Source organism: Notamacropus eugenii, chromosome 3 (assembly GCF_028372415.1).
Source record: "Notamacropus eugenii isolate mMacEug1 chromosome 3, mMacEug1.pri_v2, whole genome shotgun sequence".
NCBI classification, from domain to species: domain Eukaryota; kingdom Metazoa; phylum Chordata; class Mammalia; order Diprotodontia; family Macropodidae; genus Notamacropus; species Notamacropus eugenii.
Window position 1 is genome coordinate 453,280,849 of NC_092874.1, and position 19,594 is coordinate 453,300,442.

Genomic DNA, 19,594 nt, shown 5'->3' on the forward strand with positions numbered 1-19,594 from the left:
CACACACACACACACACACACACACATACCTAACACAGATATCTATATGCATAAATGTATGTGTGTATATGTATATATACATTATATATGTATATGCTTGTGCATATTAAAAAATCATCTCTTTTCATGGTACCCCAAAATTAGAAACTAAGGTGATGATTATCCTATTAAGGAATAGGTATATATGTTACAACATATGAAAGTAATGGAATATTATTGTGTCATAAGAAATGATGAAATGGACAACTTCAAAGGATAATGGCAAGATGTTCATGAACTGATTAAGAAAATGAGCCAAATTAGGACAATTAATATAATAACAGCATTATGCTAAACCAAGAATTCAAAAGAATGCAAAGCACTTTGCAAATTTTGAAGTGCTATTCTAATACCAGCTATTGTTATCATCCATGTTGGATACCATTATCAACTCAATTTTCCTAAAAAGTTGATTTCATCATATCATTTTGTAATTCAAAAAGACTTCAGTAGCTCCCACTGCCTATACAATTATGAAAATCATCTTGCCATTCAAAAAAACATTTTAAAAATCTGTTCTTGAACATATTTGTCCCAATTTCCAGGAGTTCCAAAAATGAAACTTTCTCTCTACCACGTATAATATGTATATGAACCAACTAACACATTTGCACATTTTGTTGCTTTTACTTATTCCATTGCCCCTTCTAGATGCTGACATAACTTGCAGTTGACTTTGATTTGAGTGAGGGAGGGCTGTGCAAGGTCACTAACCTCACTTTCATCTCTTCCTCAATTAGATGAACATCCAGCAAAGGAGACTGAGGAGAAGAAGTCTGAAAAGTAGAAGGAGAACCAGGAGAAAGTAGTATTACGGACACCTAGAAAGAAGAGAAAGTCAGGGAGTAGAAGGTGATCAACAGTTTCAAAGGCTTCAAGAAGTCAAAAAGGTTGAAGACTGAAAAAAGGCTGTGAGATTTGGCAGTTAAGAGCTCACTGGTGACTGTAGAGAGAGCAACTTTAATTGATTGATGAAATCAGAAGTCAAAAGTTAAGAAGAAAGCAAGGAAAGGATATGGAAGAACCTATTGTAGATGACCTTCTCCAGGAGTTCAGCCCTGAAAGAAAAGAGATATATGGTACTATAGCTAGCAATAATCAGTGGACCAAGTGAGGTGTATTAATAATGCATTTTTGTTTATTGTTAATATAATTTTGCTTCTTAATGGGAAGATCTTCCCCACCCATTAATGAGCCTGTTCATTAAGGGGAGTTTGATTCAGGAAGATTTGTAGGAAGACCTATACCTTTTGTTAATGAGGCACTGGTTCTCAAGGGTTGTGATGCCCTCTGGTTCTAAAAAAATGTATAAATACTCTGAGGTGAGGTTGTACTTTGGGGCTTACTCTTTGGAAGTGTTGGTTTGGCCAGATGAGACCCTGGGCAGCCACTAAGGAGTCCCCTGCATTGCAAACCCAGATGTTGGTGCTTCTCTGTCTCGTAACTATATATATATATATATATATATATATATATATATATATATATATATATATATATATATATATATATATATATATATATATACATATATATATGTATATATATATATATATATAATGATCAGACAGTTGGATCTGTCTGTTGATTTATGATGTATGTATTGCTTATGTCAGACAGTTGGAAGCCATGTCTGTTGATGTTGATTTCTCTGTATTTTCTCTGAAGTTCAGGGTGCTGACTTTTTTCCCTGAACTAAGTGAATGATACATGTACTTTATTAAAAGTTGCTTTTCCTTTTAGAAAATCAGATCAAAGAACTTGTGCAGCAGGCCCTCCTGCATATGTCAGGGTCCTTACTTTTATATGAGGGGTTTTTTTTTTTTGCTTTGTTTTGTTTTTTTCCTGAGAATAAGAGGGATGTGAGTGTGTTTCTTAGGCAATGGGGAAACAATTAGTAGATAGGAGCAACTGAAGATTAGTGAGAGAGGTGCAATGACAGAAGGGGAAATCTGCTGCAGAGGACTAGATGTAACAGGATTATTTATGCATGAAGAGGTGTCTGCTTGACAAGAAGAAAAGAGACCACTCAGAGTCAGGAGGAGTTCAAATCCTGCCTCAGACACTTGCTGGTTGTTCAAAACTGGGCAAGTCTTTGAACTTCTTCCAGCGTTAGTTTCCTTATCTATAAAATGGGTATAAAAATAACATCTACAGCACAAAGTTGTGAGTAACAAGGCAATATTTGTAAACCTTAAATTTCTATTCAAATAATATTTTATCATCATCATCATAATCGTGGTAGTAGTAGTTGTAGTAGCAATAGTGGTAGAGGTAGTAGTGGTGGCGTATAACAGAAAGCACCCTGGTACCCAGGATGACCTGCTGGTACAGGTTCTTAGATCTGCTTTTCTAAAAGGAAAGCAACTTTTTAAGGGATCAACAATCTACTTTAGTCAAGCACATATATCATTCACTTAGTTCAAGGGGAAAAGTGAGTACCGTGAACTTCAGAGAAAATACAAGCAGAAATTACAAGCAGAAAGACCAGTAGACAGGGCTTCCAACTGTCTGACTATAGACAATACATACTTCATTACCAGGGAGAGAAGCACCAAAATCTGGGTTTTCAAAGCCAGGGGCCTTCTTAATAGCTACCCAGAGCCTCAGCTGGCACATGAACCTTCTTCCAAAAACTAAGCCCCAAAGTAGAACATCACCTCAGAGTATATATACACTTTTCAGAGTCAGAGGGCATCACAACCCCTTGGATCCAGTGCCTCATTAGAAATTAACAAGATATCTGAGGTCTATTAATGGGTGGGGAAAATCTTTAACTCTAATTAACAGTAGTAGTAGTAGTAGTAGTAGTAGTAGTAGTAGTAGTAGTAGTAGTAATAGTAGTAGTAGTAGCAGCGGCAGTAGCAGCAGCAGCAGCAGCAGCAGCAGTAGTAGTAGTAGTAGTAGTAGTAGTAGTAGTAGTAGTAGTAGTAGTAGTAGTAGTAGTGGTGGTGGTGGTGGTAGTGGTAGTGGTAGTAGTAGTAGTGGCAATGATGATAGTGGTAATCTATGTAGTAGTGGTAGTAGTAGTAGTATGTGAGATGGGGTGAAAGAGAAGATAATGGGGGAAGGAATCTGAATGATGTGAGATGAGGAAGACATAGAGAGCTTTTAATGAATGACCTCACTTATCAATTATCCTGACCATAAATAAAAGTATGTCATTTTATTTTTCAGGGATGATTTTACCAGAAAGGAAAGTCATGCAATTTAACATAGCTATGTGATTTTGTGGAGAGGAAGAATGACCCCCAGATCCTAAATTTCTTCTGAAATTTTCATGGGTGATCAATCACTGAACATTTATTAAACACCCACTCTGTGTCAGCTACTGTGCTGCTAGGTGCTAAGGATACAAGTACAAAGTACAAACAATCCCTCCTTACAATGAGCTTGCATTATAACGTTGACTAAAAGAACACTGAGAGTACATGTAGCATAGATACAGAGTTATTCAATATATACGTGTACATACAAAGTCATTAAATATCAGATAGTTTGGGGGACTTCACTAGAAGTTATGGAGATCAGAGAAGGTTTCATACAGAAAATGCTGCAAGAACTAGTAATTGAGGAGATATCTATCCATTGATTAAAGGCTGAATAAGTTGTGGTCTATGAATGTGATAGGATTCTACTGTACTATGAGAAATGAGGCAATAGGTGATTTCAAAGAGACATGGAAAGATATCTATGAATTGATGCTGAGTAAAGTGTGTAGAACCAGGAACCTAATATATATCATCAAGAGTATAAAAATGAACAATTTTGAAGACTTTTATAAACTGATGAAATACAATGATCACTCATGGTTCCAGAGGACAGATGATAAATCATGCTGTCCACGTCAGAGAAGTGCTGGATTTAGCATGCAGAAAGAGACTTGATTTTTTGTAGTCATTGAGGGATTTTGTTTTGCTTGACTAATTTTATTGTTAGAAATATGCGTTACTCTTGTATATTTTTTCCAGTGGGGTGAGGGGTGGGAGGGAGAAAAAGTCGATTTTTGTAATTTTTTTTTTTTAAACAGAAGTGAGAAAGGTATATGCTGCAGATATAAAATGTCACATTCCTTTCAGGTGAGGTTACTGCATTATTAGTTTTACTTAACTCTTTTACTTTGTTAGAAAAGACTTCTCATGAAAATGGAATAATCTATACAGATATATAAAATGTATGCACATATATTACATGGAAGAGAGGTACACTACACAGCAGAGAGAAGGAGAACAACCATTTCTGATTTAGGGAATGATCAGTGGCAAGGTGCAGTTGGCATATTATGAGTGAAGAAGACAGGAAATTCAGAGAAGACCTTGTCCAAATCTGTACATAGTGAGAATAAGTATAAAAGAATTGAAAGAGACCCAGGCTGGGTTCAGGTTCTCCTTCCGCCATACATTTGTGGGTCCATTGGCTAATCACACAACTTCTTATAACCTAAATAAATCTTTCAGACTTTAAGTTATCAATGAGTGGCCTGTCTACATCAGTGTAGAGAGTTTCTACATATCAAAAAAGAATTTCCCCACATTTGTAAAAAAATGGTCCAGATGTGCTCCCTACAACCAAAGGTGGAGGGAAATAACCTTATAGGAGAAAAAAGAGTACTCCAGGTGATATGACCTGATCCAATAGGAGTCAGAGAATATTTGAAGATTAGCCACACTTTTTAAAAAATTATGGTGAAGCCAACATGTTTGCAATAAACATCCAAGGATGAGAATATAGGATGAGGCAACTATAGGTCTATGACTAATTTGCTGAGGCAGAGAAGATAGTTAGTCATAGGTGAAGAGAAAGAGCTATCCACTGTCAACTGGTACTAGAATGTTAGGGGCCAGCCCATTTTGATTAAAGGGGGAAGAACAAAGTTGACCCCAAATAGGGATAGAGTTCAGGATAAAAAGGCTAGATGTCCTGAAGAAATCTCAAAATCACCATATTCAAAAGAGAACTCTACCTTACTCCCATATTTCTACTTTTTAAAGGATATTTTTATAAAAGGGACAAGTCAGGAAGATTTAATTGGAGAACTCCCTTTTTGTAGGACTCTGTTTTTAATAGACAATCAAGGAAAAAAGAGAATGGTAGAGGCAATTAGAAATTAGCTCCTAGGTGCTCTAGAAGAGAAAGAAAAATATGGTGCCTAGCCCAAACGTGAAAGTAATGCACACACACACACATACACCACACACACACACACCACACACACACACATACACACACCACACACACACATACCACACACATATACACATACCACACACACATACACACACATCACACATACACACACCACACACACACACACCACACACACACATACCACACATACATACACAGACACACATACCACACACACACCACACATACACACACACCACACACATACACATACCACACACACGTACACACACATGTACACACACACACCACACACACACATACATATGCACACACACACCACACACATACACATACCACCCACACATACACACACACCACACATACACACACACCACACACACACACACACACACGCGCGCGCGCGCTTTCTACCTTTTGCTCCAAGGAGCACAATCAGCATTGTCATTGTCTTTGGAAAATATGTGCCAATTGCTGGTACTACCATTCTAGTTATAATCCTGGTGTCCTTCTGGCCACCATTCCCCTATAAATGTCTCTTCCATCAGAATATAAATCTCTTGAGGACAGGGACTGCCTCTTTTGTATTTGCATCTTCATCTTTGAGCAGAGTTCTTGCTATATAATCAGTGTTTTTCATTCTTTGTGAGGTTTCCAGGAGATAATGTAAATTTTAAAGCACTCTACTTGTAAAGTATTACTATAACTTCCATGGATGTGACCTCGTCGTTGTCTTTACTAACTAAACAGACCTTATCACTGAATGGCGGATGCCTTAGTCAAAGTGAGACCTGGGAAGGAACTTCACTTAAAAAGGCTACTGCATCTCCCTCTGCATCCTGGGTCATCTCCAGTTGCCCTGGTCTATATATCTGGCCACTGGACCCAGATGACTCCAGAGGAGGAGAAAGTGAAGTTGGCTTCTTTGCACAGTCCTTCTTCACTTAAATTCAACTCACTTGCCAGTCATGGCAACATCATTCTGATGTCGTGGTCCTCTTTGAGAACAAAGGACAAACCACATCACACAAAGTACTCAAGACAAAAAGAGCCTGTAAAATTTGGACCTGACTAGAGCAGAGCCACAGCTTTCAATATGACCCAAATCTCAGCTAATATGATTTTGTCATAAAGCTTTTCCATGTTACTGCTTTTTGACAACAACAATGCATAATTGAAGAGGACTTTTGGCTCTTAGTCATCACACTATTTCTAAGGGAAAAGAAAGATTTGTATCTTCTAATGGTGTCTTGAGAATCTTGTAGTGATTAAAAATTCTCGAATAAAATGTTGATTTTTACTACATGATACCAATGGAAATAATATTTTCATCTTCATTTGTCAGTCCACTCGATTCTCTCTCTTATTCCCTTTCCTAATTCCCTCCAATTTTCTTGTACCTAATATTATGCTTAGAGACTGAATTCTAGGAAATTTAATTCAGAGACTGAATTCTTGAAAAGATGCTGATCCTTATTATATTAGGTGTTCAAAAATTAATGACTTTTTGAAGAATTTAGTCTTTCTTAAATTAAACATTTTTTCTTAAGGATTTATATAACATTTCCAAGGTTGTTACCCTCTAAGACCATAGTGGTATCTGTATAGTGCCTGTGATTCTTTATTAATTTCATAATTTGAGGATGTATTGGCATTCTGTTCCAATTAGTTTCTTTTTGTGATTCAAAGGACTAGCTTATCTTCAGATAACATCAAATATAAGAGCTTACAATTTCGTATTTGTTTTGTACTTCTTTAAAAGATGTCATTTGTGAATAGATGATCAAATGTTAAAATTCATTTTCGGATCCAAAAGTCCTGTTAAAGTGAAATTGTGTTTAAAGTTCAATTTGATTTAAATGTTCTTCTCTAAAGCTGATCCAGTGTTGTAGTCTAAAGAAAAGACTGAAGAAGATAATAGATTTTTTTCCCCTTTCCTCTTTGGTAAGAAAACCAAGCTATTCCCACTGATGTTAGCGTGAGACAGAAAGCTCTATCAGCAAAGAAGTGCTGTTTGTTGCTCCTTGGCAAAGGAGAGGATCTGGCAACAAAGTGAAGAGGAAGTCAAGCAGATGAGAAAGTGCTTGGCAATTAAGAGAAGAAAGCAGAAGGAAGGAGCATGCATTGAGAATGAAAGAGGGCCCCAAAATGAGAAGCACAAAAGCCAGAGACAAAGAAAGAGAATGGACGAAAGAAGCTCCACACAGAGTTGACAATGAAAAGGAGGTGCCAAGGCCGGCAGAGAAGGTCCTTCAAAGAGAAAGTGAAGGCCAAAGTTGAAACAATCTTTGACTTTCTAGTCAGTCTTGAGCAGCTGAAGTAAGACTTCTTTCTTCCTCAATGGTTGTGATGCTTCCTGCACAGTAGCCTGAAATATTGATGATACCCGTGTATATACTGTGCATCCCTTCCATGAAGGAAGAAAACACAATATTGGGAGATTTCAAACTTATTCTCCCAGCATCAGGAATCTTTGAGAGTTTCAAAGCTATTTTGGAAAGCTCAAACTTCAACCTAGCTTCTTTCATTTATACAGGACGGTGTCACTTTTGAAATGGAAACACAGAAAGAATTGTATTTTGAAGCAAGGTAGCATAATGGGTTTAAAAAAAACCCTCTGAGTTGAAATCTATGGGGACCTTAGCAAAGATACCCATGGGTGATTGTGTGAAAAAGAAACAAAAACTTTATATCCCTAACCACCTAGTTATATAGCTGGGATTTATTTGAATTCTTTTCAATAGGCTAAGCATCCATATCTTTGGCTCGATCCCAGGGAGAACGAAGTATGAAAGGAATTTCTACTAATCTGAGTTTTTCTTTCATTTTGCACTTTTCATACCTTAGGAGAGGCATTTAATACATTCTCAAATACTTTTCCCTTAAATTTTAGACAACAAAGGCATGGAGTAAGTTGTAGCCAAACGTTGCAGTAGTTACAGTGGTCTGGGGAGACAGGTTTTCAGTGTGATACAGCTATACTCTTCCATGACCCTAGGCAAGCTGCTGCACCCCTCTGTGCCAATTAGTGTATTCCTCCCTTCTAACAATAAATGTAGATATACGTGCCTTGCCTTACAGAATCATTTTAAATGATTACCAAGAACTTTGCAAATAGTGCTGTGCTATCAAAATTCAATAAAAATAAGTGCTTATTAATAAATAATAATTTGTAAAGTAATTGTGGTGAATGTGAACTCAATCATAACACAATTCTTAGGAAAATAAAATAGCCTACTCAATACTGCAGGCATCCTTAACTTGATGTCTTAAAGTCTTAGGGTCTAGAGTAAGATTGAGAAATACTGATGTCTCTGAATCTCATAAAAAAAGACTATTCTGCTCTAGAACAACATGAATCTAAACTAGGAATATGCTTTAAAAATCATGGAAATCTCTTATCCTTTGGTTCAGAGAGATTCCTGTACTAAGCATATAACTGAAGAAGGTTAAATTTGGGGAAAATGGCCCATTACACCAAAATATTCATAAAAACAATTTTACTGTAGTACCACAGCACTACAATTCACTGACTGGGGAATAACAAACTGCTGAATTACTATTATGAAATATAATTGCAACATCTATCAAAAATTCAAAGAAGCTGAGGAAGATTTCTATGACCTGATGCAGAACAAATTAAACAGAATCTCCCCTAAATAATGGCTGCAAAAATGGAAACTGAAAAGAATAACAACAAATCTGAGTTCTGTGTGATTACAGTTACTAAATATGGCCCTGGAAAATAGCTAACAGCTTCTGTTTACAAAGATGGAGCATTGTGGGTGATGTTTAGTTTTGATCAACTTTTCCCCACCCCCTGCAGGAGTGGGAACACTGAAGAATTTAGAAATGGAATTGAAGTAAAAACAAATGATATTAATAAAAATAAGATTTTTAAATATTAATGGGAATAGCCAAGAAGAAAACACAGCTTCTAAAATAATATTTGAGCATAGTTGTTGTTGATTTTTTAATGACCATAACAAATTTAACAGAGAAGAAAAAAGCTTTGACATTGTGATTTGAAATTCACAAAATGTTTGGGTTAATATTTTAATTAATCAACACATCAAAAAGCATTGATTATGTGGTACAGGCACTGTACTGCACCCTGGTAATACAAAGACAAAATCTAACTATTTCTCCCCTTAAATAGCCTATTTTCTAACAAAGGGAAATACAAACAAATATATACATGCATACACAAAAGTAGTTCTTATATCAGTGTAACATCCAATTATAATAATTAGTTTAAATAATTACTTTAAGCCTAAGGGTAAAATGATGACCCCTCTGATTCATTTGTCTCCCTATTCTGTTACTTTAGAGAATCTAACTGAAAATATTAACATATTAACATAAAAATAACATTTATTCTGAGCCCCCACTTAGGAAAATTTCTAACATTTAGGCAGAAGGTAGTTTCTCAGCCTTAATTTCCATTTTGATCAATCTCTGATTAATCTCAGCTTCTTTGAGATTGAGGCAAAATTCAGATTACTGGAATTTGGTGGATAAAGAAGGGACAGAACACATTATAGTGTCCAGTGGTAGGTACCTGGAGAAGGAATTGGGGATAGAGCAAGTCAAGTTAAGTCAACAAACATTTATAAGTTCCCTACAATGTTTCAGGCAATAGAGATACTTAGAAAGTCAAATAACAGTCCCTACTGCCAAGGAACTCACAGTCTAATGGGAGAGACAACATGCAAACACTTTGTACAAACAAGATACATACAGGATATACTGGAAAGCCTTAGAGGGAATTACTAACTAGAATTAAGGGGCAATGAGGCAAGATCAGACAGTTACTAAGAAATCAATCATAGAGAGATTAATTTAAGAAGAGACTCCACCTCACAAAAGCAAGTAGGGTGGGGTAATCAGCAATCAACAGACCTTTCCTTCCTCTCCCCTTACACTAGCATATGGTGGGTGGGTTTACTTTCATCTAAATTGTGGCTTTCTCCTAGTGAAAGCTATTTAATTCAATTCAATTTAACAGATCTCTTTTGGGCCCAGACCCACACCATTTATAAAATAATGGTGTCATCCTTTCCAGATATAAAATTCTGTAATTGGTACGTATGTTACTAACCTCCTTAAGATGGACAGAGTTCTGGCCCTGGAGATAGAAAGGCAGACCTGAGTTCAAATCCTGCCTCCTATATTTTAGGTAGGTCACAATTGAACTTTTGTACAATTTACTATATGATCAGTTTCATGGACCACCTGGAGATCATAACTGGGAAATCATTGTTCTAGTATATCCTATTATCTGATTTGGTAATATCTCTTTAGGAATTTGTATGTAATAGTTTAACAGGATCCAGAGATTTTTCTTTCCAAAAAAAAGTACATTATTAAATGAAGTTTTAAGCATTTGTCTGTAAACTAAAATTTATTTATTTCAAAAAAAGAGTCCTGGCCTGACTTCATGTCTCGTATAATTATTTACCAGTAACAAGAATACCAAACATACGATGACCTTCTTGTCTGATCTAATCTTTGTTTGGCTATGCTGAGTAGTTTGCCCTCGAGAATTCTATTTTAAGATCAAATTGTGATTAGGAGCTGGAAATATTGATGCATGATCCAAAATAAATGGAATCCAATTGTGAAGGGAATAGAACACAAAACCGTGTCTGCAGTAACAAATGTAAGCAAAACCACATTTAAGCAAGATAACACAAGCTTTAAGACCACATTCCTGGAAAGGACTTCTTTGGCTCATTAATTTAATTAGGAAAAATGAAAACCACTTCTTAAGGGAATTTCTTCAGTCATTGGCATTACCGAGAGAATAAGCATCTATTTTCTTTTGATTCTTGGTCAAATAAAGTAGTTTTGACTTAAAAGTAAGGATCATATATGTATGATTAGCCCATCTTAAAACTGTAAGCATTTTTCAATGTCTGGATTACTATTCATCTGAAGTGGTGCTTGGAAATTTATGAGAAAATATGGTATTGACCATATTTTGTAATTGATAGAGGTCTGAACAGATGGCTCAAAAGTTGACATCATTATGGACGTCTGCATTCCATAGGGAGAGCACTAGCTCAGTGGTGGAACATAGCTGACTAAGGACAGGCTCTTAAGAGTTCAATCTATTTGCTGATTAACTCATTAATTCAATTCAAAACTATATGCTTTGTAACTCCTCCACTTGCACTAGGTCTTGAGACAAGGCTAAAGCTGATAGACTTTTACCTCAAAGAGTTTACAACTTAATATTGGGGGGAAGCAATTTAGTTGTAATCCCAGAGTTAATATAGATAATTAAAACCTAATTTATGCAATAATTTCATGGTAGAGATCCAACTAGAGTGGTATAAGTGATTTAGAACAGATCAAGTCTTTGTTATACTAAAAAATGTTTTTGATACTCTAGAAATGAGGTATCAAACATTCAGCTCACCAAAACATTCCTGAGTGGGAGAAGAGCAGAACTGGATTAAAATGTACTTGGAAAATATTTAGTAAAATAAACATAAACTGGCACATAGATAATATTAATGTGATATTCTAAATCAAAATGAAGCTACCAGAGATCCTTACATATAATTTAGTGTCTCCTGTTTCAATTTGAGTTTGATTTCAATGCTCTAGAATACAGTGCAAAAGAAAGAACACTGGCTTAATTCAGGTTCAAATCTAGACTCTGTCACCACTGTTGTGGTGTTAAACAAGTCATTGCACCTATCTGAACCTCAGTTTTTCCCTCTCTAAAAAGAATGGGCAAGACTAGATAGTATCTAAGATCCCATCCATCTTTATGATCCTATGCCTCTACAATCCTGTAAAGAGTCATAAAGGCCTAACTAAATTAGCAAAATGGTACCCTAAAGAGAAAACTAATTTCAAACAAGATACATGCTAATAACATAAATATCCAAGAACGAATGACGAGTAAGAAATATTAATATAGTAACAAAAAATGGAGCCATAGATGACCAAAGAAAAACATAAGAAAAAAAATTCAATACTTCCATGAATCTATGACCTCATCCATGTGGAGATTCCTCTATCAGTGGAGACTGCAAAATATCCAGAATTTCTCATTGTGTGTTGTTATTTTTGTTCGTGTTCTCCCATAGCTCCTCAATAGAGGATCTGCCTAGTAAAGCAAAGGCATCTCTCTAGATCCCTTGGCCTCTATTGGGTAACAGCAGTATGTATTTGCTCCATGTGTTAACTCTCATTTTTACTACATAACCAAATGTTTTCCTTTTCTGAGCATACTTTTCCTCAATGATGTATCCCATCGTGATGAATCATGCCGTGTCTTGAATATCAATTATCATCCAAAATGAGATATAGCCTACTTCTATCCACCATGCTTCTCTTCACTGTCCCTTGAGTCATCAAGCCTTAAATGTTCAGAGTGTATGGTGTTCTAAGGTTCACAACCATATAGCATCTCTGAGAAACCATTTCTATCACAAAAACGGAAAGATATTTTTCATGTCAGATAAGAGATTAGGATCATCAAAAGCATCATATAATTTCTCAAATTTAATTTAATCCTCTCTATTTCTCCTATTCAGTCAATCAATCAACAAGTATTTATCAGGTACTTGCATTGTGACAATCGCGATGCAAAGAATTGGGGATATTCAGTTCCCTTCAACATCGCCTGCAAGTGATCATCAAGCCTTTATTTAAAAATTTCTAGAGAGAGGAAACTCCTTACCTCTTGAGGTCCACTTTGGGACCACTCCAACGGTTAATAAGCTTTTCTTGACATCAAAGCTAAATTTGAGTCTTTTCAATTCCTACCCCCTTGTAGTGTTCAGGGAGCATCAGCTTTTGGCATGAGGGCTTGCCAAGCCCCTTTCAGGGCTGCTTTCTGCCTTTGGTAGCCACCTGTCACTTAACTCTTACCTATATCTCCAAGAAGTTGTACCATGCTCAATAATCATACCTGCTAAAACTATCTCAGCAGATGAGCTAAACCAGGTTGAAGGTAACTGACAAGCCTCAAACTCATGGTTGAGTTAGGCAGATAACTACACCAAGCATGTGAAGACTTCTGGTAGAATGGGTGGATGATGATAATTTGTTCCAATAGCCATGATGGTGACTGAAGTAGAAGCAGTGGAGATCTCAGAAGTTGGTCAGACATCCAAGACTAAAAGGTCATCCACTGCATCCCTGGTCATTGCTGACCATCTTGACTTTTGTCCTATCACCGGACTTCAGGGACCCTGAAAGAGTGAGGTTGACAACTTTGCACAACTCTTTCTTGCTTAAATACAATTCATGCACAAGTGAAGACATTACCCATCATCAACTATTTTACCCCAACACCACACCATTGGACCTCTTCAAAAATGAAGGACAATAACCCTTTAAGACCTCCAAGAAAACCAAAAATCATCTTCATGTGGAAACCCTTCAAATTCTTGAAGTCAGCTGCCCTGACCTTTCCCTCTCGCCTTGACCAACCATGCTCCACCTGAACTAATAATCTAAACTATTTGAGGAAATACACAAGGAGAAAATGGAGTATTGGAATGAATGAAATTTCCTTACAATTGGCCCTGATATGCTCCCTAATTAGGTAAGTATTTTTTGGAGATTTCCTAGAAAGTATTCACAACTTCACATTTCTATACAAACTCTCATCCATGAAGAATTTGGGAAATTGCTGCCCAAAAGATGAATAAATGGCATGGCAAACTCCTAGACCCTGTCATTTCATGGTATTTTCCCTAACTTTATTTCAGGCCAGATATTCTATAACTGGTTCCATTTGTTGTTGTTTATTTGGGGAGGGGGAGGGATTGATGTTTTCCTTCTCTATTTCCTTGAATATTTTGCCCTGGGTTATGTGTGATTCTAAACCAGTAGCAAAAGTGTCTATTTGGTATATCCTACTTGGTCATGTGGCATTTCAATAAATAGTCACCGTCAAGTTGGTTTTCACTCTGCTTGAATGCCAAGGCTTAATAAGAACTTAAAAAAAATCCAGCTCTCAGCAGTCACTGGGATGGCTCTGGCAGCTTTACAGACTTAGCACCACACAGGGAGGGAGGGAGGGACAAAGGGAGAGAGGCAGGGAGTGTATTTGCTCTCCTGCTCACTTCTGTCAGTGTGAGGGAATGCTGGACACCCACAGAAAACAAGGGAGTCTACAAGAAGAACCAGCTCCAAAGCTCCCAATTGCTCCTCCTCCTCCTTCTTCCCACTGTCTCCTCATCTTGGAACAACCAGGTAAACAGCTGAGGGTACTTTAGGGTGTTTGGGTTCCTAGGAAGTATAACTTGACTTGTAAGTATGACTTGAAGAGTGGACAGTCCTATCTGACTAAGAACGTTGAAAGTCAAGTTCAAGGGACTGGATACATTCAATCACTCTCTGTCAGTAATACCTTAACTACAGTAACTTTGCATGCTATACGTTTCATTCTCATGAGGCCAAATACATTGCTGAAAGTGATAAATAAAGGTTATCCTGGGGTGTATGTGTGAGAGGGTCACACACTGTTAAAGTTTCCTTTGTGATTTTTATCACTGTTTACCTTATTATATTCCATTTCGCAGCCTGCTTTGCCTTACTGAGACCTAAAAATCCCATTAAACCAGAGCATGCATCATTTTTGCAATCCTGTGGCTAGATGTATACGGATTGTCCTCCGAGGCTAGGAATTTATTACTGAGCTCATTTGTAACAATTTATAGCAGTTTACGTTACCAAAGATTGTAACTGGATATACATATTATTTAACATTTTTAAAAGCATTAAGAATGATACTAATGGATAGTATTATAAGAGTTTGAATGTTAGGAAATGAACAAAAAAATGCAGCTGAGAATCAAGATACAGTGGAGGAGAAGCTCAATATTGTGAATTTCGGTTGTTAATGAAACTTTTTATTTCATCAATTCTGTTTTCACTCAGATGTCAGAAACTGAGCTGGGAAAGATAAAAATCAGAGCAGCAGAGAATTTTGAAAATGATAAAAATAATATTTCTTGGTTGAATGAAGGTAAGTTCACATTTTTTATGGTTTTTCATTAGCTTAAAAATTATCTTTTGTTTATCCAAAGATGGCTTAAGAAGAAACAGGGGGAGAAAATTCTACTCAGCCCCAAAGTTCCTACACAAATATATATAATTTTTTTATCAAGGAGGGTGCTTTTACTGCTTTATTGATTTGTTTTATTTGTATTAACATGGCCTAAATTGGTGCTTTTCTGCATCCCTGCTAAAAAAAATGTTGCAGTTTCTATGTCCCAGAAAAATCAAAGATCATTCTTTTGCTTTTATTTGGAAAAAACAAAACCCACAGTGGCCTTGCCATCATCGGTGGCTGTGCATGATGTATATAAGGACAATGGCAATTGAATTCCTTGTGTAAATTTTCTTTCCTTTGTATTTCTCAGGGAAACTAAATAGCTTGAGTAGCAAAGACACTTTCTTTTCTTAACTGTGGAAACCACATATACAGTAGGCTCTGAAGTCCACAAATAGAATCACCATTCACTGCAATTTAGAGCAGCTCTTTCCCAGGGGGAGAATGAGGTAGCTACCAAAGTGTACGTAATACAAGGCTTGAAATATACGTATAAATCGATATGTTCTCATAGTATAACTATTTATATACCTGTGAAGTTAGGTATCTTCATCTATATTACATAGCTGAATATATATCTATCTATCTATATAGATAAATAGATAGATATTTTAAATATTTATGTATATGTGTGTGTATACCCAAACACAAATATAGGCACACATATGTACATGCAAAAAAAATGGCAAAGGATTTTGTACGTATGGGGAACTACTGGTTCGGAAGTTTCTTCCTCCATTGTACAATACTATATCACTGTGACAATTATCCATGAAAACTCTATGCTGAGTATCAAGCCTGGAAAAGTTTAAGTGCTTAAATAATGCTTTTCCATTCATTGATTCATGCCTCAGTTAGATACGTCTTTGGGATTTGTCGAGGACACTTAAAGCTAGTTGGCATAGTGAACAGAGCTCCTGACCGGGAGTCAGAAAGACCTGAGGTGAAATCTTGCAAGCTGTGTGACCCTGGACAAGTCATTTCACCTCAGGTTCTTCATGTGTAAAATAGCGATGATCACAGCGTCGATCTCCAGGGTTGTCTTGAGGATCAAATAAGGTCATGTTTGTAAAGTGCTTAGCACAATGCCTAGCACATAGTAGGCACTGTATAAATGTTACTTGTTATTATTAGTGATTTGTCCAGGTTTCCAGGCTAATCTGTGTATCAGAGGCAGGATTAGAGCCCTCGCCTTTCTCATGCTAAGCACCACACTGTGTACATTATGCGATGTTACCTTCCCTTGAGAATAGGGCCTCTTAACATTTTTCTGTCTTGGCCCCCTTGGACAGTCTGACAAAGCTCATGGACCCTTCTCAGAAGAATGTTTTTCAAATGCATAAAACAAAATACATAAGATTATAAAGTACATGCATCCCCTGCAATTTATCCAGGGCACACTTGAGATTCCACAGATTACAGTTTGAAAAGTCCTAGGAGAGAGGCAGAGACAGAGATACAGACAGAGAGAGAGAGAGAGAGAAAAAGAAAGACACAGAGACAGAGAGCATGACACAGAGGAGCAGTGTGAAATAGTGAGCTCATCTCAGAGTTAGGCAGATCTATGGTTTAATACTCTCTTACATAAATTGTGTGATCCTAAGCGAGTCACTTCCCTTCTAGGTTGTTCATCTCTACTAAGTCTCATTATCTTATCAGAACCCAGGTCTTGGTTTTTCACTATCTGCATGCCTTATGCTGCTGTCTTGTACTTTGGTCCTCATTAACATTCTCCATTCCTACAACTTCCCACTTCCCACTTGAACTCTTCACAGAGTGACCAGGCTCTGATAAGAGACCTTTGACCTTTTCGAGTCAGCACCTGGACATCTTCACCACTTCCTTGCCATCAGTAATCCCTCCAGCTTTCCTTTTTGTGTTTGCATCTTCATTTAAATTCCTTGAGGGCAAAGAATATGCCTGGCACATAGTAAGTGCTTAATAAATGTCATAGCTTTTATCTATCTATCTATCTATCTATCTATCTATCTATCATCTATCTCTGTTGTTGTTGCCGAGTTGTTTCAGTTGTGTCCAATTCTTCATGACCCTATTTGGGATTTTCTTGGCAAAGATAATGGAGTGGTTTGCCATTTCCTTCTCCAGCTCATTTTCTGAGGAAACTGAGGCAAACAGGGTTTTATGACTTGCCTAGCCAGGATCACACAGCTAGTAAGTATCTGAGGCCAGATCTGAACTCAGGAAGATGACACTTCTCAACTCCAGGTCTGGCACTCTATCCACCGAGCCACCTTGCTAGCCCCATCAATCTACCTACCTTTCATCTATCTAGCAATTTATCTGTGTACTTTGGCAACTATATAAATCTATTAGTTGCAGAACTGTCTATCTCCACTGGGAGTTTCCACCTTTTGCTGGTGAAATCACAAGTCTCCAAGAAAATATGAAAAACTAAACATAGTATTCAAGGTTTTCTCTTATTACTGTTCAATGTTATGAAGTAGTTAAAGACAAACTAACAAACACAATCAATTTTCAATTACTACCTAGATACAAGGATCACACCTTGACTAACATCTTATACATGTCTTAGGTCTATTAGTAATGATTCTTAAGTGTTTTCATCATAAAAGATCATCTTATCAGTTGGAAGAGAGTAGAATATTCCATAATGAAAGAGTCAGAAGAACAGTGATTGAGCCACATAGGATAAATAGACGCTTGGGAGAGATCCTTGTGAAATTGAACTTCATAACGATGCCTGCTTAGAAAAAAAAAAAATGCTTTGTCTCTATGATGGCCTCTACCAAATGTATTCTTTCTCTACCCTCTCATCATTACCACCATCCCTTTCTTACTCACATTTTCCATGCTACAAACCACTAAAAAATATAGGGTTTTTTAAATAGTTTCAGAATTTCTCAACATAGTGACACTACATCTCCTTGGCTTGTCCTAGGGAAATGTATTTCAGGGATGACTATAGTTTCTGAAGGCAGCATTGGCATAAAGATTGTAGCATCACAGATTTAGAAGTAGGACTCTCAGATGTCATCTAGTCCAATCTCTTCATTTCATAAATGAAGCAAAGAAGATTGAAATTGGTCAAGACTTGCTTAACCCTACCCCTCCAAGAAGCAACAGAGATAAGATTGAGACATAGGTCCTTAGACTCCAAGTCCAACCATTGACCCCTGCTGATTTCTCTCTGAGTGAACTTATTGAAACCATATGGCTGGAAATTCTCTAAAACTTTTTTTAAGACAAAGATACTTTTATTTAACACCATTGTCATTTAGCATCATTTTTATGACTTCTGTTTTGAATTGGTGATGTCGTTTGTCCTTTATTCTTGAAGAGGACCATGACATCAGGAAGATGATGGCATGATTTGCAAGTGAATTGGATTTAAGCTAGGCAGGGCTGTGTAAAGTCGCCAGCCTCACTTTCTCCTTCAGAGCCATCTGGGTCCAGTGGTAAAATGGTACAACTATCTATTTTAAATACTTGCAAGATGAATGTGGGAGTAGAACATTTTTCCTAAGGTGGGACCAAAATCTTCTTTCCGATATTTGGTATAACCCAGCTATTTTGGTAAAACTCAAATACAAAAGAACAAAAGAATTGATGCCTTCCTAGTGGGCTGGAATTTATAACTTAAATTCTATAGAAATGCTCATTTTTAAAATCTTATTTTTTCCTCCAGGTTTTGATAATGACAATAAAATAGATATTTCCTGAGTACTTTATATTCATTATCACATTTTAGCCTAATAAAAGAACTACAGGTATTATTAACCTCATCCTCAAGGTAAGGATAGTAAATTCAGAGAGAATAAACTGATTCCTGGTGTGCATCAGATGCAAAATTTGAACCCACATGGGGTTAAGTAAGCAAGTATTTATTAAATGCCTACTATGTGCTAGGAACTATGGTTAAGGATTGGGATACAAAGAAAAGCAAAAATATTCCTTGCTCTCAAGGAGCTCACAGTCTAATTATAAATACTTATGTTTATACAAGGTATATACAGAATAAATTAGAATTAGAATCTCAGAACTTTAAGGTAGACCTAGACATCATTCTAGTGAGTTAGGTGGCACAGTGGCTAGAGCACTGAGCCCAGAGTCAGGAAAACCTGAGTTCAAAGTGAACTCAGATACTTATTAGATGTATGACCCTGGGCAAGTCATTTAACCATGTTTACCTCAGTTTCCTCATCTGTAAAATGAGCTGGAGAAGGAAATGACAAATCACTCCAATATCTTTGCCAAGAAAACCCCAAATGGGGTCATGGAGTTGGACACAACTGGACATCAGCAACAAAAGACATCTAATTCCTGCACCACAAATTTACCATG

At 36.8% G+C, this 19,594-nt stretch overlaps 1 protein-coding gene across 3 annotated transcripts in view; it reads left to right on the forward strand.

Annotated features, from left to right (window-relative positions):
- Positions 1-14,228: 14,228 nt before the first annotated feature.
- Positions 14,229-19,594, forward strand: part of MDFIC2 (MyoD family inhibitor domain containing 2) — a 158,384-nt gene continuing 153,018 nt past the window's right edge. The window contains exons 1-2 of one of the 3 annotated variants that reach the window (XR_011964732.1): positions 14,229-14,409; positions 15,097-15,184. Coding sequence is in view for 2 of the 3 variants with exons in the window: in XM_072598689.1 (XP_072454790.1) it covers positions 15,097-15,184 (88 nt within the window). In the remaining variant the exon portion in view is untranslated. The remainder of the gene's footprint in view (positions 14,410-15,096; positions 15,185-19,594) is intronic. The other 2 variants (XM_072598689.1, XM_072598688.1) reach the window with 2 other exon arrangements.